A 22,385-nucleotide genomic window follows, 5' to 3' on the forward strand; every position below is an offset into this window, starting at 1 on the left:
CTTTAATAACGCCCAAATCAAGAGCTCTGTGTGTTTGGGAGGCTCACAGCTTTCCCAGGGTAAAAACTAGGCATGATTAGAGCTGATTAGAAACACCAGGTAACCTGCAGGAATAATTGATGCTGTATGATTAATTATTTAGCCAGTGCTGAACCTGTGGTTGGAGGTAGCACTGCAGAACTGGCAGTGTCTGGTAGGGATTTCTGGTTGACTTGTACTCTGCAGTGGCTACGGGGAGGTACAGAGGAGAGCTATGCGTCGTCGGGGTAGTGTGTTAGAGTGGGGAGGACAGTGCCACCTGCAACTTATTCTTTAAAAATGAAATTAAAAAAAAAAACGCAGAAATGGGTTTATTAGCAGCATCATCTCTTCTCTTTCTCATAATAAGGACCAAAATATCATATCAGAGCGGCTGGACTTTGGTTTAATAGCAAAAAACCCACCCCAAACCCTGCTCCTTGCAACTGGTTTGCTTGGCCTTAAAACATGGATTCTCTTAAGCCATGAATGTGTATGCCTCAGGAGCAAAGATTTGGGCTTACCTGGCCTGCAAACTAAGCTAACGCTCCTCGGGATCAGGCGTTAGGACCTTGTGAATTCACAGTGGTGGTTCTGTAGGTGACACTAAAATCCGCGGTTGTGACCCAGCTTAAAACTCGCTCAAGTGCACTCGGCTCTGAGAACCTTTGGGTAATAGTTTGATGAACTTCTGCCTTTGAGCCATTTCTTTAAAGACATGGGAGCAGTGGCTGTTGTCAACCCATGCTGATATGCTGTGTTGTCCTGGGAGGCAGAGCAGGGCTTCCCTTGGCAGGAACATCCTCACCCTCTTCCTGCAAAGCCTCCAAAACCTGATCATCTTCTCCTGCTTTCCTTAAACCCCGTTGGCTGGCAGATTCAGTTATCCTGATTTATTTTTTTTTGCCTCTCGCCTGCCATGTGCCCTCCATGGGTATAAACAAATACATTCTTTTTATTTCTTTTGCTGTATAAAGCAACCCCCTTTCTCTGAACCAAAAAGAACAGCAGTTGCAACGTTGAGTCTGCCGCTCAAATGTGTTAACTGGACTAAAACTTAAATCTGTGCTGCAAAAGGCTGTGCCGTGAGGACACTGTCCTGCACTCAGGATCAGGGCTGCATACAGCATTCACTGCGTTCCTCTTTGTATTCCCACTAAGGTGATGCACAGGGCAAGGGGGAACACTGTCAATTTAACAGGGCAAGGACTTAAACACCTCTCCGTCAGCAAGTGCATCGCTGATGAAGCACTCCCACCAAGGTAAAATTGCCTTCTGCTAATTAGAATGCAATTACTGCCATCAACAAGATGGTGAAAGAGGCTTTATAAAGCAGCTAATTACTTTAGTTAGCGCTGGTCAGCTAAAACAGTTGAAGACTGATGTTCTTTGAATTAAGGAAATGGATTTGAATACTGATTGAAAGCATATGGGCATGCTGTTAAGATATTACATTCCAGTTCTCTGTAACTACAAGCAATGCACCAATGGTTTCGACTCTGCCAGTTGGGAAGGAGGGATATGTCCTTTTCACATATCCCCCAGGATCCATGGAACAGATCCTGGGCTGCCCCAGGTGGTCCCAGTTACACCAGTTTTGCTTTAAGCAAGCTGAAAGTTCACCTCTGAGGTTCTTGCCAAGTGTTTGTGCAGGAGCAAGCACTCCTCTTACTAATAGCTAGCGGACGGAGGGGCCAGTGGCACTCCCAGCTATGCGTTGAGAAGATATTTTGAAACCTGAAATGACAGCCGGGGGTTTCACCGCGTTGTCAGGCGTGAGATATTAAAGTGGAGCCTGCGTTGGATGTCTTCCAGCATCAAGCACCTGCCACCCGAATGTCCCGTGTTTGCAGGAGGCAAAGCACTCGAGACAGTGACATGTCATCAAAGTACAACAGCTGTCAGGATGTCTTTTTTTTGATGGAGGGTTAGGCAAAGAAGGTGCGAGCCTTTACTCTGGTTGGAGTTGAGTGAACCGAACAGGCTGCCCAGGGAAGTGGCTGAGTCACAACCCCAGAGGTATTTAGAAGGCATGCAGCTGTGGTGCTTAGGGACGTGGTTTAGGGGTGGGCTTGGCAGTGTTGGGTTAACGCTTAGACTTGTTGGTCTTAAAGGTCTTTTCCAACCTAAACGATTCTATGATTCTGTGAAAAGCTGTGAGTATGAGGCAGATCCTTAGCAGGTGCTGTCTTGGAGCCTGCAAGCAATTTGCTAATGTAATGCGGACAGTTTCCTTTCCACAGTGCTATTTAGGCTGCCGTGCTAGCAAGCTGCGCGAACAGCCTGTTGGGACCAGGACTGGAAATGCTCCTGCCTCAGTCCAGGGCTGTGGCAGAGAGCCAGGCAGCCCTTTACAGCATGGGGCTGTCTGTTAATGTCTAATAAAATGGTAAACCCTTGCACTTTTCTTGGGCTTGTATTGGAAATACATCCAAGCTCAGCTTTCGGAGGAGCCTGGGATGGAGGGAGAAGCACTGTGCGGTGCACCGCTGCCTCGTGCCGGTGTTTTTGCTTGGACGTGTTGGGCACGGTGTGCCACAGACAAGGGAAGCATGATGCTGGTCCCCTTTCCCATGGATGCTCCAGAGCGGGTGTTGCTGGTGGTGTGTGTGTTGCTGGGGTGGCATCACAGGTGTTTTGGCAGCGTCACTGGGCTGGAGCCCAGCTCAGCTTGGTCATAAGCTGACCAAGCTTTTGGAACAGGCTGCCCAGAGAGGTGGGGGAGTCACCGTCCCTGGGGGGGTTCAAGGGACGTGCAGACGTGGCCCTTGGGGCCATGATTTAGGAGGGCTGGGGGTGTTGGGTTGGGGGTTGGCCTTGATGATCCCAGAGGTCTTCTCCAACCTTAATGATTCTATGATTCCAAGTGAAATCCCACCCGGCAACAGGTGGTTTTTCTTATATTTAAGAATTTAGTGTTTGAATGTAAGCACAGCTGTAGCGGAAACCAGTGTGGGCGCATAGCTGAATTTGAGATGTGAAAATCTAACAGTTCTGCTAAACAGACCAGATTTATTGTGCCTTACTTAGTATTCAACGTCCCCAGCCTAATGCAAATTTGAAGATCCTGCCCCTTAAAAACAATAGCATTAACTGCATTTGCCAGCTCACCTGTTCTCCCATTTATGAAGTGGAAATGTTCCTGCTGGCTTGCCAGAAACCCCAGACTTCAGAGGTCTGAGGACCTAAACGTGGTGCTTCCAGGGCTGCAGAATGGTGGTCCTGCTGTCGCCTTGCTTGTTCACGCTGAAATGCGGGTAATCAGTGGGGAAGCGCAGGTTTTTGGAAAAGCAGGGACGTCTCTTGGGCCGTGGTGAGAGCGGCCACTGCCTGTCCTCACGTGGAGACCCGATTCCTGGGGGATACGCTGTGCGGGCAGCATCTTTGCTGCGATCAGGACTTAATGAGTAGCTCAAAACAAAGCCTGAGAGCAAGAGTCACTTCATGTTCAGGAGATTTTGTGCCTTGGACAACGCGTCAGTGATGCAGCCTTTCAGCAAGCTGTCCTCTTTATTCGCTTGTTTGATTTAATGTGCACATTTCAAGGTTTGATGAACTACAAAACAGAACGGCCAGTGGTCCTGCTGATGTGGTTTATGTAGGCAGTGCTGCTTGATTTCACTTTATTGTCCCTTTTTTCCCCTTCCTGCTTTAAGATGGGGGGAAAAAAAAAAGACTGGAGCAATGCAGCTTGGGTGGGCTTATTCAGCAAAGAGCCAGAGGTGCTCAGGTGTTACCTTTCGTTTTAGTATCAAATGGTCGCAGATTTATTCCAAGACGAGAAGGATGCTGCACCCACCACTTCCACGGGAAAGGGAACATCCAAAATCAGCGTCCGTTCTGCCAGACCAGTGATCAAAGCTGCCAATAAGGAGCACAAGAAAACGGTTGGGCACCAGGTAACATATGATGAGCGGTTCGGTCGATGGCAGGGGAATGGGGCAGGGGAATCCAGATATGTTTTTACAGTTCAAATCTTGTGTCTTCAGTTTGAAGAAGAGATAAATAAAAGGCTGTTGGGGGAAGTGAGGAGACATTCCCGTGACCTGTGTTGAGGATGGGAACAGCTTGGCTGTTGTATTTTGGACACCTTCTAGCAGCGTCTCTGGAAGAGCAGGCTTGAGTAGTCTTGACTGGAAGGAGTTGAGACATAGTTTACGGAGGGTGGAGGCCACTCTGGGATTCACTGGACTGTATCCCCATGTACTATGGTGCTCAGAAATTGAAACAACTTGGGAAAAATATGCTCTTTTTCTCTGCTGTGTGGACAGTCAAGCAGTGGAACGGGGGTCCAGAGAGGCTGTGCTTTCTCTACCTTTTGGAGATTTTTCAAGACCCAACTGGGTAAAGCCCTAAGCAAACGTTTACTGCTTTTGTACATCATTGAGCTGGAAGCCCTCAACCCACCACTGTCTTCTCTGAATTGGGCCTGCGTGTGCTGGGCTGATGGGGAGGTTCATGCTATGTCACATCCAGAGGCTGGCACTGCAGGTGGCTTCTTGCAGCGCCTGCCAACTTGGGCACATGGTGCAGCACCTTCATCCCTCCTCAAAACGAGTGGTTTTTGTCTTTCAGTTCCGCAACTCGCTGCATTTGCTCATGGAGACTCTGGATGCCACCACCCCGCACTATGTGCGTTGCATCAAGCCAAACGACGAGAAGCTCCCCTTTAAGTAAGTGGGCTTTCAGATGAGCAACTGTGTTCAGCATTATAGCAACAGAGTGCGCTTTGGGCTTTTCCTCTTGCTAAAGAGTTTGCCTCTCCTGTGATGCTGTTCCTGTAACTGGAAGGTCCCCGTAGTTTGCTGGAGTCACTTCTTTTGGGTTTCATTATGTGGTTTTTGTGCCCTGAAATGAAGACTAATGCACATCCTAATAATTCATAGATATATGCTGCTAACACTGAGCATCCTTGCTTTGCAATAATAGGGTCTTCATACAATTTCACCACAGGATTGCTTTGAATTAAATGGTTATAGTTCTAAACAGTGAAAAGTAGCAGAGAAAGAAATCAGTGGAGATAAGTAGCATTCTTGTGAAATGGCTTGTAAAATGAACAAAAATATCTTGGTGCTTCCAAAATAAATGTGAAAAAAAGGAAAGATGTGACTTGTATAAACTTCAGGCAAGGTTTCCAGGTGAGTGAATAGCTGAAGCAAAAAGCCAGTCTTGATATTCCCCCATAGTTCGGAGGTGTATTGCAAGCTGTGAACGTTGCACGCACATCGTTGTTAGCCTCGTTTGACCTCTTAGATAATGTATTTGTGCCCAGTAACTCCTGCAACTCCAAAAAAGCTTGGCCATTAGCATGCAGGGACCTCACAGATCTTGTTGTGATGCCTTCTAAAGGCCCTAGCATAAGCTGCAGGTGGTGGCATTTAAGACAGCAGAGTTATAATTGTGGCCTGTAAGCAGGGAGGCGTTGTTCTCCACCTGGTCCAATGCGGCCTGGGTGCTCCTGGTGAGCACGGTGCCACCTCGGAGCACAGAGATGGCTCCAACAGTGTCCTGCAAAGGAGGATGAAGCATCTGTAAACAGGCTTCCCTTGGCCGTGATATGCTGGTGGCTGTGCATGCACCAGAAAGCTTCCCCAGCTTGGCTCTTCTCCCCCTGCAAACAGCAAAGCGAACAGTATTGATGGTTAGGAGACATTCAGGAGCTGGCTTGTATTTAACTGATTCATTAGATGATCAGTTAACAGCTCTGGAGAAGGCTACTTTGGCTGTCTGATGGGACGGCACTTTCTGTGGTCTGTATCTATTTCACGTACTATTTTGTAGGTACTGGAGATGCTCAGGGCCTCAAACTCTTGTTGCCTGTTGCAGAGGTTGCCCACTGACACATGAAATTCAGGATTACACTTTTTGTTTGGTCGCTTTCCTTAGATAAAGCACACGTGTGTTTTCTAACTTTCTGTAGTGGAAGTGTAGTAGATGCTCTGCATGGTGAGATGGCTTCACCTTTCCAAAGGGCGCTTCCAAGACTCCGTGTCCATGGACTCTACTTTCAGCCTATCTGTCTTAACTTCCTTCCCTTTAACTTTGCAGTTCAGTTTTTCATGAGATGCTCAGGATGCAGTTAATATATCGTTTTATAAATGTGCAAGCTCCTGGCTGTCAAGGTGCAGTAATTCATTTAAATGAACTTAGTTGTACTTCTAGGATGTTATGGGTAGCAAATACCAAGAGGATAATTCTGGTTGTGCCCGCTCGCAGTCTGAGTGATGACTCGGTCCGATGCTATGCTCCCTATCTGGCGAATGTCCAAGTTGTCAAAGCTCGGGATTTTGGGAATGAAGAGCAAATAAAAATAGATACAAGGACGGTTCTGGAGGAGCAGCGTGCATTGGGTGGTGTTGCAGGAGTCACCATGGGCTGGAAATGACAGGAGGGTGCTTTGGGTTGAGGTGGTGGTGTTGCATCCCCATCTACAAGCCAGAAAGCACTGGTTCAGGTCTCTTGTACTGGGGGCCCTTCTGTAAGAGATTATCTCCCTCCTCACCCATCATGGATTGCTTAATTGAAATTGTGATCTGGGAATCTTGGTCAGTGTTGATCTTGCTGCCAGCAGCTTGAGGAATTTGTATCCTTAGTGTGTCTCGAATAAAGTCTATTTGCTTATACGTAAAACCCAGTCTGGAGAATACTGGCATGGCTGTGAAGGAGTCTGCATTTGAGGCACTTGTGCTGAAAAATACACGGTGCCAGGAGGCATTAGTGAAATGAAACATCGGTGGCACCGCTCTGGGTTAGCGTTGAAGTGGTGTCTTGTAGTACGCAGAACACTCGGTGTTACGTTCATTGTTCGGTGAAAAAACACAGACCTTTTTCTCCTCCTAAAACATAACATTTTTCGTCTCACAAGAACATTACATTTTTGCTGAAATGGGTTGTTTAGCCTGGAGAAGAAAAGGGACCTAATATTAGTGTTCCAGTAGTTACAGGAGCTGCCAAGAGGGCAAAGCCATGCTCTTCACAGCGGTGTGTGATGGGAGGAGAGGAGTCAACGACCACAAATTGATGTGAGAGGTTCAGGCCGGAGATAAGGCAACTTATTTTTGTCTCTCCATGAGGACAGTCTGTCAGCAGAGCAGGCTGCCCAGAGGGGTTGTGCAACCTCCATCTTTGGAGGTTTTCAGCCCTTGGCTGGATAAAGCCCTGATCTATGGGTCTGCCCCCATAGCTTTTGAACATAAGAGGTTGGACTAGAGACCTCCTGAGGTCTCTTGCAACGTGCGTTACTCTCATTCCTACTCTACGTCTTGGTGCAAAGGCAAGGTTTGTTTCTTGGGGAGGTGAGGGATGTCAGACTTCCAAGCTGGAGGAAACATTGGCACCAGGCAGCGATATTTGCTGCATCTGACCGCAGGCTGCGTCTGAGGTTGGTCCCTCATGGGGAAGACTTCAAAGAGAGAGGTGCAAGGGGAAAACCTGATTTCAGCTTGTACCTTTGACAATTTTCCTTCCAAATCCTGTTTCAAGCAGGGTTTGTGATCTATTACCTGAGTTTCCAGGCCAAAAGCAACCTACTAGGTGCTTCCACCTGCCATGGCAAGGAGGAGGAGTTCATAATAATGTGTACTGTCCCACTTTTAAGCTCTTTATTTTGGCCTCAGCCCATAACTGGACTTGTCGCTAGAGCGGGTCTTAGCTTTCCATGCTGATAAACCGATGCAGCCACTCTGGTTATTGCATTTCACCCCCACTGAGCAGGGCTTGGCTGCGTGGCAGAAAGTTCCCCTCGTGTACAACATACATTGCCCTGGGATCTTCCAGGACTGAAGCTTCCCCATCAATCTACCAGTGCTGTTTATTATTTATTGTTATGGAAATTGTACCCTTGTGGATTCTTCCTTGAAGAGAGTGATGGCCAAGACTGATTTTTCCACCCTGCATCTTGTTTGCGGTGTTGTAGTGAATAATTTGCTGTAGACTTGACAGGTCCAGGGAATTTAAAAATGTACAAAGTAGCGGGAGCCTATTTCTTATGCTGCTTTTGCACAGCGGCGGCAAAGCAGAATTATTCATGCATTCTTGGCCTCTGGGTATAAATACTTTGGGCTTTCAGGAAGGGACAAGCAGGTACCTGAGAAGGTTTTGTTCTTCAGCATTGTTCTGTAAAGCTAATGCAGCTCTGGATGTCTGTATCGTACAAGTCCAGGCTTGATCCAGTGACCTCTTCTAGGGTCCAACGTCTCGAGCTGGAGAGCTGGGACCTATCTGTATCATACGAGTCCAAGCCTGATCCAATGACCTCTTCCAGGGTCTGAAGTCTCGAGCTGGAGAGCCGGGACCTCTTTGCGCGTTTGGTGTCAGGGGAAGGAGGGAGAAGTGATGGGGGCTGCTGGTTACCTGCAGTCTGCGCAAAGATAGACCGGTCTGCAAGTGGGTTTGTGCCAGGAGCCAGGGGGAGCACAGCCCAGTTATTCAGCTGGAAGTTGGCGTGCAGTTTTTCAGCACAAATTGCTGATGGAAGTGAGATGCCAGCAGTGAGGGGTAATGCCTGCTAGAAAGAGGAGGGCGGACAGCTGAAAGCAGAAGTATCTTGAATTTTCACATGACACCTACCAAAGCCCTTATTCTGGGACATAAGCACCGCTTTTCTTGGTAAACTTAACTGTCTACAAACCCGTGCGACCTGTTAATTACTTGGTTTTGCTATGGAATTAAATATATCAGATTTATTTTGCTGTTGAATTGGATTTCTGTCTGGAAATATGTTGCTGCCTTTATAGCTGCAAAAGTAATCCTGTCTGGTTCATCAGGCAGCTTGTGATGGGGTAGCCTGTTCCCTTTTTTGTCGTAATTGTGTTGCTTTACATAGCTGGGTACGTTATGGCCACGAAGGCTAATAGTAACAGATTGTCGTCCCAGGAGCACCGCTTGGCATTGGTAGGAGGGCACCAGCGAGGTCCGTTGCACTTGAAAAGCACAACGTTTTGTGACGTGGAGAGAAAATGCGTGATGTCTGTGCAGCCTGTTCCCAAAGCAAGGCATGGGATCTGTGGTTATACTGAGATTTGTGAGGGAACGGCTATGAACAAAAGCCATGCATGGATGTACGGTTTTCTTCAGCCCCTACACTAATGACAAGAGCAGGGTGCTTTTCCACAAATCAGAAGCTAATTCCTGTCCCAAAAGAGTCCCTATCAGGTGGGTTGATGATGTGGGTTCCTTCTCGCTGTGTTAATCTCCATCTGAAATATAATTGCAGGTTTGATCCGAAGAGAGCGGTGCAGCAGCTGAGAGCTTGTGGAGTGCTGGAGACCATCCGCATAAGTGCAGCTGGATTCCCGTCCAGGTACCGTGCTGGGAATTCGGCGTGGTGTTGTGCTGCTGGTGTGCTTTACTCAGCACATTCATTATCTGGGGCGAGGGAGGGAGAAGAAAACACTAGTATTTGCAGGACAAACAGGGTTTATTTAGGTTGGTTTATATCCAGGGTAGATTTTTCCCCTTTTTATATTTTTTTTTTCATTTGGCAACACTTCCATTAGGTTCTGGGTTCCTCAAATCTAAGAGATTCATTATCAAGCAATGAGCTGCAAAGTGAGGCTGTTGGAAAGCATGTTGTGTTGTGTCCAGCATTTCAGCTGGTGCTTTCAGTTTGGTCCTGAGAAGTAATATGCCGTGGTGAAGCCTCTGAAAATGCTGGTGCGTGGCACATGAAGGAATCCAGCTTTAATCCCATACAGAAGTGGACAGCAAGTAGCAAAATAACAGCTCTATATCCTCAAAATAACAGCTCTATATCCTCTGTACCCATGTTGCCTGGAAGCAAGCGTCACCCTAGAGGACTTCTGCCCTGCTTGCCTGAAGCTCCCCATACAAAAGCTCCTTGCGCTGTGCAGTTTGCTTTCCTTTTATATTTTTTTTCCCTGGCTTCAGACACCTGCTGCAATAGTAATTTCAGTCAAAAAAACTTTTTATTGTACTTGCAGAGAAAGAAAATAAGGGTTGTAAATTATTATTGCAGGCTTTCACACCACCCATCCAGAGCATACGAGGCTTCAAACTCTTGCATCTTAAAAAGGAAAGGTTATGGGTGGTGTGGCTCATGCTGATAGTAATACAAAATTCAAAAGATGTCTTTAGGGCCTAATAAATCAGAAAACATAAACTATAAGTAAGCCCTGAAGATGACAAGGGCAAATAATTCTAAAAATGCATCAATTGCGTTTTAGTGCCAAGCAGCTTTGTGTTAATGTCAGCATAGCCATCCGCCTTTTAATATGGAACAAAGGAGTTATAAATACGCTCAGTAAAGAGTCGGCTAAGCGTGATGTTGAACGCCATGAGAAGCTCCATCCCGGTTTTTGGGGAGGAGCATGCTGCCTATCCGTTACCCTCATCTCCTGCAAAGCTGCAAGCCTCTGACAATCGACAGTAGCTTCTGTGCATTGACATGGAGATGGCTCTGCTGCACTTGGCCTGTATAAAACCTCTGTTGGCCAGTGACCTCCGTGGACAGGCACAAACTGGTGATGGGGATCTTGGTCAGCTGAGCTCAACTCCTTATGAAGAAAAAAGGGGAAAGAAAAAAAAGGTTCATAGAAACCAATTTCTCTCTCTCCTCTGCCACGGTGGGAGGGTGACAGAGAATTGAATGGAGATTTGGGTCCTCCTGTTGGGGTTTTGGCCCTGTTAGAAGACCCAGCACCACCTTTGGCTCCCATCTTTTGAAGATTTCAAGGCATTTGTGGAAATAACTGTTAAAAAGCTGCTCCTAAATTACATGATCCCTAAGCCACAAGGGAAAATTAAAAACCAGCTCACAGGTTGCATCTTTTAACTTCTCTAATAAGTAGCTGCAGGACCAAATCCATCTGTCTGTCCTCTCACCCTGAAAGCCCTAGAGCAGAGAAACAGCCATGGTTTCATTCGGAAGAGGCCACAGAAAGGCAGTTTTAGGCTCACTGAGCAAGTGGTCAGGCCTCCCAGTGTAGTTGGGTGCTCCTGGCTCTGCAGTTGTGGGTCCCAGGGGAGGTTTGGGGAGTTCGGATTAGAGGGTTGCCCATCAGTTTTGCTGCTGGTCTTAGCATAGCTGCAGGGATAGAGGAATGGATTCTTCTCTATTCATAATTTTGCTAAAAAATTGTATAATTTTCCATCTCTGCTCACTTCATTCTGCAGTTAAGACCCTACAGCACTAAAATCGACGTATAATTATTAACTGGGGAGGGGGAACAGAAACCACTGCAGCACCTGGGGACCAGCCAAGGGCAACGGAGCTGGGGCAGGGTCTGGAGCACAAGTGTGCTGGAGGGCGGCTGAGGGAGCTGGTGAAGTTTAGCCTGGAGAAGAGGGGGCTGAGGGGAGCCCTTCTCGCTCTCTGCAGCTGCCTGAGAGGGGCTGGAGTGAGGGGGGGGCTGGTCTCTGCTCCCAAGTCACCAGGGACAGGACGAGAAGGAACGGCCTCAAGCTGCGTCAGGGGAGGTTTAGGTTGGAGATGAGGGGAAATGTCTTCCCTGCCAGAGGGGTCAGGCCCTGGCACAGGCTGCCCAGAGAGGTGGGGGAGTCACCATCCCTGGGGGGGGTTCAAGGGACGTGCAGCCGTGGCCCTTGGGGCCATGGTTTAGGAGGCCTGGGGGTGTTGGGTTGGGGGTTGGCCTTGATGATCCTAGAGGTCTTCTCCAACCTTAATGATTCTATGATCTTTTTACTGCAAATAATTGACTAGTGCAAAGACTGCTCCATCCTGAAAAACTCAAAAGCAATGTTTTCAGCTCTGCTTGCATACTTTTGGTGATGAGATCTTTTTTGCCAGGACACTAAGATTACAGAACTCTTCCATCACTGCAGCTTGTCAGTTTTTGTTCTTCTTCCAGGGGGGAAAAAAAAGGTGCAAATAGCTAGTTCAGCCTTTCAGTGACCTTCCTCAGTGCTCGCGGTGCTTCAAGGACAGATTTTTTGGTCATTTTAATGTTTCTGGAAGGTAATTGTATACAGCAACAACTCTGCACGAAGTAAGATACTTGCTTTGGGTTTTGGTAGTTCTTTAGCCTCCTTGGTCATAAAATTCCAGTCCTGAAAGGCCAGACCTTGGAATTGAGCAACATCGTTGAAAGACTGTGAACAATCTATATATTTGAATTGGCTTTATAAACCAGCTTGGCAAAAGCGGCTTCCACGGGATCTTACTTTTGTGGGAAACGTAAAGATGTGTTAATTCTTTCTGAGTTTTTACATCCATGATATCTGTCTCAGTTTTCATCATAGCGAGCATTGATTTTTCTTTCAGAGTTTCATCTATTTTGAGATCAGTTGGTTTATAATGGTTGATTAAGGATCACCCAAAAAGGACGGTCATTGATTTAAATTTAAACCCTGTGTGAAGGCTATAAATTTAAACAACTTAAAATTATCCAGCAAAATAGGATCTTTGCGAGTTTTGTTTTGCTTGGGTGTAAGCAATTTAAGTTTAGAGCAAGAGGGAATTTTCCAAATGTTTTTTCCTGAGAGAGAAGTTTTATTACAGAATCAGGGAAAAACATTTATTTTCGTCCAGTAGTAATTAGATCTGAATATTTTCCAGCATACTGTCATGAGAGTAACTTCTGAGAGTGGTGTGGCTTTGGGTCAGAGGTTTCTGGATAAAGCCACCTTCTGCTGTTATTTCATGCTTCTCCCTCAAGGTTACTCTACCGGTTGAAGAATTAAATGTCTTAAGGCTTTGATAACTTTTTTTACATGCTTCTGTTAAGGATAAAATAAGTTTTAATATAGTTTTTAGTGTTCTTCAACCCATGTAAGACATGATATATTCACCCTGAAAGATGAAACCTCACACTCTCTGCTTCGGGTACGCCTGGCTTTAGTGTATCATTTCCATGGAACGCTGCACTCTGCCGCTATCTCGGGTAAACTGAAACTATATCATTTGGTTTGAAATGTTATGCAGCAGTTAAATGTGTTTGTTAGGATGTACATAAATGACTGTGACGAATGGACTGTCTTAGGTGTGTAGATAGTAAATCTATCATCAGCTTCTGTGGGTAAAGCGTGGAAGATGTCTCTGTACTATAAACCCATTCATCTTCGTTGCAGGAACTGGCTAGGTAAAGATTAGTCTGTAGAGAATTAATTGGTGCGGATCTCCATTAATAACAAAATACTCTTTAAAACAAGTTTTTAATCTGCATTTTGTCAAAACTCTGCATTTTTCTTCTCGCTGGTTGTGGTCGTTTCCAGCGAGCGGTGCGACAGCAGCGGTCTCCCACCATGCAGTCGCTCTGAATTACGTTGTCATTGCAGTCTCTCCAAATATCTTATTTTAGTGGATATATATGAAATGTATTTCTTAAGTATTTTTGGCATTTGGCCGCTTCCTCTAGTCGCTGGAGCTGACTATGAGTTGCAGCATCTTTGTATCAGTTCAGTATGAAATCCCAGCTGCTAAACTTAATAAACGTTCATAATTGAAATGTATCATGGGCATCATTGGATATAAAATAATTCTTTTTTTTTTTTTTTTAATAATGTGCCTTTAGCTGTCTTGCAGTCATTTCAGAGAAACAAAGCCTATAAATGACTTTGGCTGCCAGCAGTTCTGTTTGCCTGCTCCCCCCCATTCCCAACAAAGGTAATATGTAAATAGAGGGTTTTTTTTCCCCCCCTCATTTTGCACTTTGAATATATTCCAGATAATTTCAAGCCATGCCAGCCTGCATGTTTTAGAGCTAATTGAAAGGCAAATCTGTTCTGCTGCAGTAAACAAGGCAAAAGAAATTTTCTCCCTGAACTGCAGTTTGTAAAATAATTTCATGTCAAAGCTTGGCTCAAATATTCAACCTGCGTGCACCCAAACGGGCTTCGGCTCCTATAGGAAGATCAATATAGCCCAGCTCCTTACTGCTTAAAATATTGATCCCTTCAGGGGACGGTACCACGTGGCGCTGGCAGGATTTCTTATGTGAAGCCAGGCTCGCTCAGCAGATGATCGCTGGGATGGTCTTGGCTGATGGGGGGGCGCGATGACTTTATTTACCCTTAATGGAAAGATTTTTGCATTCAGTAATTTTAGGTCACCGAAATAAAACACTTTATGGTCATGTCATAAAAGCTTCAAGTCTTAATATATTCCTCCTTTCAGCACTTCATTCAGTGCCACTGAAATAGCATTGCTGTAATCACTCTAAAACAATAGGTTGGGGATATTTTGGGCAATTGCTGACTGCTTGGAGAGATGGTTTTTTTCAGAGGCTTCCTCAGGAGTCAGAATTTCACCCCAACTTCTTACCCGAGCCCTCCCTTTAATTGCAAGGTTGTAATAAATCCAGCTGGCTCTGCAGCACGAGGGCTGCTCTCGGGTTCGCAGCCTCGCAATTTCAGGCAGGAGCAGTCTCTTTGCGTCCCGTCCGGTTGTGGTTTTGTGCAAAGCATCCAAATCTTGTTTTTTAAACCACAGATACAAGGCTTAATTTATGGCGTGTGTTACGGCTTATCCCCTCTGTCTAATTCCTGTAGATGACAGAAATTGCTGGGTTGAGCAAGTCTCCTGCTCCTGGCCAAGCCCTTGAGCATCCTCCTTGCTGCTCAAGCCCAAGGAGGATGTTTTCACAAGCATAAGTTCTTTTTCTGTGTCCTTCCATTCCTTTTATTGCCTTTTCCCTTTAGTGACCTGTGCATCAAAGCAAAATTTTGACGTTCGAAGGGTTGTGCTTGATCTCAGCCCTGACATTATTATTTCTGGGTTGTTTTTTTTCCTGGGGAAAGTTTGAGTAGTACCTGTCCAGTCTGTCATGCCTGCTTCTCCCTCCTCCTCAGTTGTGCAGGTACAAAAATCCTCTGGGTTACAGCTCTTCACCTACACCACCTGTCTGAATCTTATAACTTGATAATTATAAGGAATTGTATTTATTTAGTGGCCCTTGGTGGTTTCCAGCTCCTAGCAATGAGGCAGGCCCACGTTGTGTGGCAGCATCCCGAAACCCCGAGGTCTGCTTTAAATTTAATACGTGTCAACAAATTGAACTGAGGTATAATCTTCCCATAACCTGTCCTGACCTGCTAAGCTGTGGGGTAACATGGCACGTCTTCTGTCTCGTGCTGGGAGTCGCTTTGTGGTCTAGTAGGAGGAGAATATGTTTTCTCTTCTTTTCCTTTTCTTTGCTGAAGATGCAGATTTTGAATGTAAAAATATATATATATATATGACACATGTGTGCAGAAGACTGGAAAAAAACTCCAAACCCAAACCATGGATGAACCAAAGCACTGAGTTTCAGTATTTCTGCACCAGAGAGATCTCCCCTGTGGGGTTGGGGCATCATGTTTGTTTCTCTCAAAGCACATAGTTGTAACATAATTTTATACTGCCTTGATTCTGAAGTGGTTTAACCAGGCATGTTAGGTTAAATCCGAGTGCTTTAATTGTTCCTTTCTCTTGGGGGGATCCTGTAAGAGCACTTAGGAACCCCTGCAGCTTTCTCCTTGTGAACTGGGACTGCAAATATTCTGGTGAAACTCCTGATGGACCAGCTGAGCCCCAGCACGGCAGAGCTTTTGTCTTTGTATTCTGTGGACAATAATACAAGCAGTGTGATCTCAAGACTGGCTTCTCCTGCCAAATCGGCGAGGAGGGTGAGAGTGGCCTCGCTGCGGGAAGGGTGAAGCGGTGTTGTGCCGTGGAGGCGCAGCGTCTGGCTGTGAACCTCTGGGAGATGTGGATAGAGGGCTACGCATGCCACCCGCCCAGCAAAACGCCCCACAGCAATCAGTGAGCATATTCCCTGCCACTTCCAGTGTCTCATGTGAGACTTCATCCTAAAAAGTGAGTTATCTATGCTAAAGATGGGCTCGAGTGGAGAAAAGTGGAAATCGGTTTTTACCACCATGTGAAATAAGAGCGACAGGCTCTGAAGAAAGACCCTCTATGTAGTGAGTTATGATTTATTTTTAAGGAATTTCTGCAGGTGACTCTCGCTTGAAAGCAGCTGTGGGATCTCCATCTCTGTCTCTGTGGAGGAAGATGATGAATTTTGCTGCTGTCTGCCCAGCTTGGACCCGTGCCCTCAGTTACGTGTGTTGTCTCTTCACCATCTGCTCTTTGCCGGAGGAGCCTGGGTGGCACCTGCAGGATGATTTCTTCCTCCAAATAGCAGCAGTTAATAATATCATCCCCTAAACTGACTCTGGCAGGTTAATGGGAATATTCCCCCCTCCTCTTTTTCCCCCCACCAGGCTCTCCCTGGCTTAAGTAATACCTGAGCCAGGCAGGAGGTGTCCAGCATCACGCGCTTGGCTGCGTGCCTCGGGCACTGTGTGCTCCCCTTCTCTGATCAGGTTTGATTTGGAGCTGTGTAAAGCCTCAGATGTGCTTAAAATGAAAACAGGTTTTACTTGCACAAAGCAAAAGGATTAAGGTGAGGGTACAAAATGGGAAATGCAATTATAAAATGAAGGCATTTAGAAAGCAAAGAAGGGAGCAAGTTTAAGCTTAAACCCTACATGACACAAGCCTTGCATCATCTTTGTGTTCAGTTTTGCTGTACCTCACCCCAGAGAGAGCTCCCCATAGCAGATATATTTTTGCTTTTCTTACTGATAATCCAGTACTTCTGGTGATTTGAGGGTGGGCAGCCTTGGCTGTCCAGCCCTAGGACTAGCCCATGTAGATAAGGATGGAAATAATTCACTAAACCTGCCTACTCCAGAGCTACTCTGAGCAACCTGAGCATGGGAAGTCCTCTCATTGCAATTTCTGTCTTGCTCCTGTCGTCAGGAGCCTTTCGTCTTACCTTTTGCTTCGGGAACAATGTTAAGGCCTCTCTCTAGTTTTTGCCATTCCCATATTCTTTGTAAAAGGTGTCCAGGGTGCAGCGTGTCCATGCAGGAATCGCGTGGCAATTCCTGGTCCGTTTCTTTTTGCTTTTTCTCTCTTCCTTCTCATCGTACACATTTTCTTCTACTGTGTTCTTTTAATTAGAGTATTGCTTTTAATCAAACTGGCTTTCCTCCCCTGCTGCATTTTCTGAACTGATGTGAAACTGTCGGTCGCATATTTTGAAAGAAGTGTTATATTTCGGGGATACCTGTCTTGCCAAATATCCCAGCTTCCAGCCTTCAAGAAGTTTCATTAGAGATCATATCGGCAGCTGGACTAGATGATGGTTGTAGGGTCCCTTCCAGCTGAACTATTATATCAAGTATTTTATAGCGATGGCAGCCTTGAACGTGGGAGGTGCTCAGGTGGTGTGAGATCACACCCAGCCCCACCACTGCACCTGGCCAGGTGTAAGGACCAGTCACAAGCATTGCTCTGGCCCTTTGCAATTTATTTTGCCTTTCTTCCCCTTCTCTTAATCTCTGGAAGTGGAAAAATAGGAAGAAATGGGTGTAAAAATACTAAAATAAAGGCATGCATGGGGCTGCTGGGATGAGAAGAGGTTTCTGTATGGCTGCTATTCATACAGTGTATGTGTTCCCATTTTGGTGCTCCCGTGCTCTGCCAGAACATCTGTGCAGGTGAGGGTCTGGGTCACAGACAGTTTAATTGAGCCAGGGCAGAAAACAAAACCTCTGCAAATCTGTCCCATCTTCCTTTGACGTTTGTTGTGTATATGTTTGTGAAATAACGACGGCCATACTTGATGGTGCTGGAAATGCCTAGTGTTTTAATTGAAAACTCAGGTTTTGAGGGGTACATAAACTCACTGTGTTAATACGGAGAAGGCTGAAACTTGGCAGATGCTGAACCAATTTCAGGATCCAGTCTCCAGGCTCTACATCTAACAGCGACAGCAGGAGATGATACTTCCTAGCAGTTAGACACAGTGCTCTAATTCCTTCAATTAGTGTGGCGTGTTTGGAAACTTCACTGCTCGTGACAGTGAGGCATCTTCCAAGGGGCTGCTTTGTCTTTTCAAAGATTTTGCATTTGTTTTAAGGATCTCGGCCACAGACCTCAACGTGGAGTGAATTAACTGAGTCCAATTAATATTCAACAGAGTTTGGAAAAGCAAAATATGGAAGAGTTTCTATTTGATTTTTTCTCTATCACTGTATCAAGACTGCTTTTTAAAATTCTTTTGGCCAAATCAGGAGATCCACGATCTCTTCAAAATTAGCATCTCCTTTCCGAATTGAATGATGTTGTTGCATTTGAGTGGTAAAATGCAGCATCTTGGGAAGCGCATCAGGAGCAGTGAAAACAAGGTGATCCATGGCCTTTCTGTTCCAGGCTAGAAATGCACCGATAAGATCGTTCAGTGGCAGGGGAGGGCTGAGACTGGGGGTCAGGTGTGGGGTGACCTAGTTCCTTTCAGGTGTCTTCAGTCCATGCTGAGCGTAGTGGTGAGAGATCCTTCAGTATATAAGTTTCATATTTTGATTCTTCTTTCGCTCCAAATGCTTTATTTTAAGGAAACAGGTGTACTCTTTGGGTAAAAAGCTGGCTGGATGGCTAAGCCCAGAGAGTTGTGGTGAACGGAGCTAATCCAGTTGGTGGCCGGTCACAAGCGAGCTTCCCCAGGGCCAGTTTTGGGGTGTGTGTGTGTATATACATATGTACACACACGCATGCACACACTTACCGTATATAATATGAGGTATATTTGTGTGATATATGTATGAGGTTTAACAAGGCCAAGTGCCGGGTCCTGCCCTTTGATCACACCAACCCCAGGCAACGCCCCAGGCCTGGGGCAGAGGGGCTGGGAAGTGCCCGGCGGAGAAGGCCCTGGGGGTGCTGGCTGACAGCCGGCTGGGCATGAGCCAGCAGTGCCCAGGTGGCCAAGGAGGCCACCAGCCCCTGGGCTTGTGTCAGCACTGGTGTGGCCAGCAGGAGCCGGGCAGGGATGGGGCCCCTGTGCTCGGCCCTGGGTAGGCCCCACCTCGAGTGCTGGGCTCAGGTTTGGGCCCCTCGGGACAAGAAGGGCCTTGAGGGGCTGGAGCGTGTCCAGAGAAGGGCAGCGGGGCTGGGGCAGGGTCTGGAGCACAAGTGTGCTGGGGGGTGGCTGAGGGGGCTGGGGGGGTTTAGCCTGGAGAAGAGGGGGCTGAGGGGAGCCCTTCTCGCTCTCTGCAGCTGCCTGAGAGGGGCTGGAGTGAGGGGGGGGTCGGTCTCTGCTCCCAAGTCACCAGGGACAGGGCGAGAGGGAACGGCCTCAAGCTGCGTCAGGGGAGGTTTAGGTTGGAGATGAGGGGAAATGTCTTCCCTGCCAGAGGGGTCAGGCCCTGGCACAGGCTGCCCAGAGAGGTGGGGGAGTCCCCGTCCCTGGGGGGGTTCAAAGGGCGTGCAGACGTGTCCCTTGGGGCCATGGTTTAGGAGGCCTGGGGGTGTTGGGTTGGGGGTTGGCCTTGATGATCCTAGAGGTCTTTCCCAACCTTAATGATTCTATGATTCTGTGAAATGATGTCCAGCATGCAGACTAATCTCGTGTATGCTTTGCTTTCAGATGGTCCTACCACGACTTTTTCAATAGGTATCGTGTTCTTATGAAAAAGAGAGACCTCTCTAAGCACGACAAGAAGCAGATCTGTCAGACCTTGTTGGAAGACCTCATTAAGGTGAGCTGGGACCAAATCTTTGGCAATGATTTTTACAGCATTGAAACTCATTGCTTTGATGTGATCTGAATTGCTCCTGATATGATTGTTCCTGCTCCTACTTTACGTGTTGCTCGTGCAGGTGTTTATTCAGCCTAGGCAGCCTGAGGCTTTTTCCAAAATGAGGTAGTCTTGCAAGGAGGTAGCGAGAGCAAGCGTGACATGGGATCTCTTGATTGCAGTCAAAGTGAACATACCAATTAGATGCTGTGAAGTCCACAGTATCTTAGGGTTGACTGTACGTGAATAACTGGCCATGTCCAGGAAACTCACCCTCCAACTACTCCTGCATTTTTGGTAGCCATAGCTGGAGCATATTTTAGATGTCCACGTTTGGATACTGTGTACAATGTCTTGAATCTTAGTCAAAGTGGGTTCTGTCACCCCATCATTAAATGTCTCTTTGCCCAAATATGTAAGAGAAGAAGGCAATAATTGCCCTGTTTTGATGTATGGGAGACTTCTAATGGCCACTCATATGTAGAAAAAGCATCCTATAGATTACGACTTTTTTCCCTTATATCTACAAGCAAATAAGAAGTCTTTGCTACTCCCCCCCCTTACCAAAACCTCGCTGCGCAGACTCGTGCAATATTTTTAAATTGCAAGTGTGCACACAAAGGTTTCTCCCTGTTTTCTTGCTGTTGAGGCACCCAGAATGTGCAGACCGTCTTAGCCAGGTTTTAATTTTTGTTCCTTGTTTTCCTTGTGGGATTTTGAGGAATTTATTCCATCGTGTTCCTCTCTGCAAAAGCTGTTCTCTTTATGCACCAAGTGTTTGTCTGAGCTGCAGAGCCATTTGCAGTGCGTGTATGACTTTGCAGATGTAAGCCTTGATCTTTTCAAGAAAGAAATCTTTTCTTGAAGTCCTCTGGCATTATATTGCTCTAGTTAACTTAAAAGAAAACACCCCCCAAAAAACCCAACCAATGAAAAAACATTCAAAATTTCTCGAAATATGTGGAACTTAAGACTGAATCCTAGTGCTGCATCCCTCAATGGGTAGATAAAAGGTCAAGTAGTTTGGAGTCTAATAATATCTTCATCACCCAGTTAAGAAGAGATGTGAGCTGATAAATTTGATTCAAAGTGGGTTTTTTTTTAAATCTGTATCTACTGAGCAATATAGACTGAAAAAAAAAAATGTTTGCCTTAATTAAATTTAGTTTCCTTTATGCTTTTGACAAGGATCCAGACAAGTTCCAGTTTGGACGTACCAAGATCTTTTTCCGTGCAGGCCAGGTGGCATATCTGGAGAAACTGCGAGCAGATAAGTTCAGAGCTGCCACAATCATAATTCAGAAGACGGTGCGGGGCTGGCTGCAGAGGGTCAAGTACAAAAGGCTGAGACAAGCTGCAATCATCATCCAGCGCTACACACGTGGGCACCAGGCACGGAGGTGGGTCCTAGGAAGCCCTCCGAGAAAGGGCGAGCTGGGAGGTCAAGTGGAAAACTGCTTCTGGGCACTTGTATTCTCAGTCCATTCCATCTAGTAGACGTTATACTTGGGGGTTTCATAGGAGAAGCATTGAGGTGTTGCCTTTCAACCCTGTGAGAACAAGACCCATTTTCTGCACGAGGTACCACTGTGGTGAAGGTTTCTCTGCTAAAGTCAGGACTCATTCCTGGTCACTCTCTCCAGCTTTATTTGGCGGCAAGAGATCAAAATTCTTTGTCTCAATTCGATTTCGTATCTGTATTGTTTTAATTTCTAGGTGCTGGGCCCAGGTTAGAGCATAGACAGCTAGGCTGTAATCAGATGACTAAAGTACTTCGAGATATTTAGGTGAAAGTGTTTCAGAGAACTAAAATTTTTCTGGGACTTCCTCTGGCAAAGGGAGTTTGGATCAGCCAGTGAGCACTTTGCTAGTTGGTATGCGCTCCTCTTCTGCAGGGTCCAGATTTGTGCCTCCTTGGTGTGCAAGGGGAGTTCTCAGAATTGATTTGCTGTATCCTTTGTAATGAGAAAAATCACTCCAAATCACTGGCAACTGGGCTGTTTCACAGTACAGAATAATAGAGCTCAGTGTTTAACTCTCTGCGTGCAGGAACCTCAAGCTTCCTCGTGTCGGTGGCTTGCTGGGATTTCTGTGGATAACGCTGTACTGGAGAGTAGGCTGCTGGGAGCAGATGTGGGGTGGGTGTGAGGGAGCAATAAAGCAGTGTAATAGCATCCCAACACACAGGTCACCTTGCATTTTGTGACCCTTATTCATGGCAAACGCTGCCCTTCTCCTGCATCTAGCCAAGCTGGCTTCAGGCACTTTGCAGATAGGAACAAGTAGATTTGGGTCGTTTCAGCTTTGTTTCCCTTCTTGTTTTCTGCTCAGAGAAGCTGCGGTGTGTTAGCTGTGCTGCTTGGTTTTGAGCAGCGATGTTCTCCCTGGCTCCGAGTTAGCATCTGCCCATCAGAAATGCTGCTACTTAATCTGCAGCCCAATTAATTCTCCTTGCACTTGGGCAGCATGAGATGCTGCCTGTCTGCTACAAGGCTCCTGCACAAGTCACTTCACTCCTGACTGCTGAACGAATGTCGATTTCTGTTGATTGTTAAAGCAACCAAAGGTGAAAAAGTTCCATGTTCCTTCAAGGGTTTCCTCTAAATCACACTGTATTTTGGAATAATCATAGAATCGTAGAATGGTGTGGGTTGGAGGTTGTCTAGTCCAACCCTCCTGCAGTGAGCAGGGACATCTTCAACCAGATCAGGTTGCTCAGAGCCCCGTCATCGAAGATGCTAACTGGATTTGTGGTATTATTTGCTCTTGTGAAAGGGATTGACCTCCTGGAGAATCCAGGGTTGAGAAGGTCTCAAATGAGC

General features: G+C 46.4%; 1 protein-coding gene across 1 annotated transcript in view; it reads left to right on the forward strand.

Annotated features, from left to right (window-relative positions):
• Positions 1–22,385, forward strand: part of MYO5B (myosin VB) — a 160,558-nt gene that overhangs the window by 84,780 nt on the left and 53,393 nt on the right. The window contains exons 15-19 of the mRNA XM_064438928.1: positions 3,768–3,917; positions 4,594–4,691; positions 9,233–9,319; positions 19,413–19,524; positions 20,752–20,963. Coding sequence (XP_064294998.1) covers positions 3,768–3,917; positions 4,594–4,691; positions 9,233–9,319; positions 19,413–19,524; positions 20,752–20,963 — 659 coding nt within the window. The remainder of the gene's footprint in view (positions 1–3,767; positions 3,918–4,593; positions 4,692–9,232; positions 9,320–19,412; positions 19,525–20,751; positions 20,964–22,385) is intronic.

The sequence above is a fragment of the Phalacrocorax carbo genome, chromosome Z (genome assembly GCF_963921805.1).
Source record: "Phalacrocorax carbo chromosome Z, bPhaCar2.1, whole genome shotgun sequence".
NCBI lineage: Eukaryota > Metazoa > Chordata > Aves > Suliformes > Phalacrocoracidae > Phalacrocorax > Phalacrocorax carbo.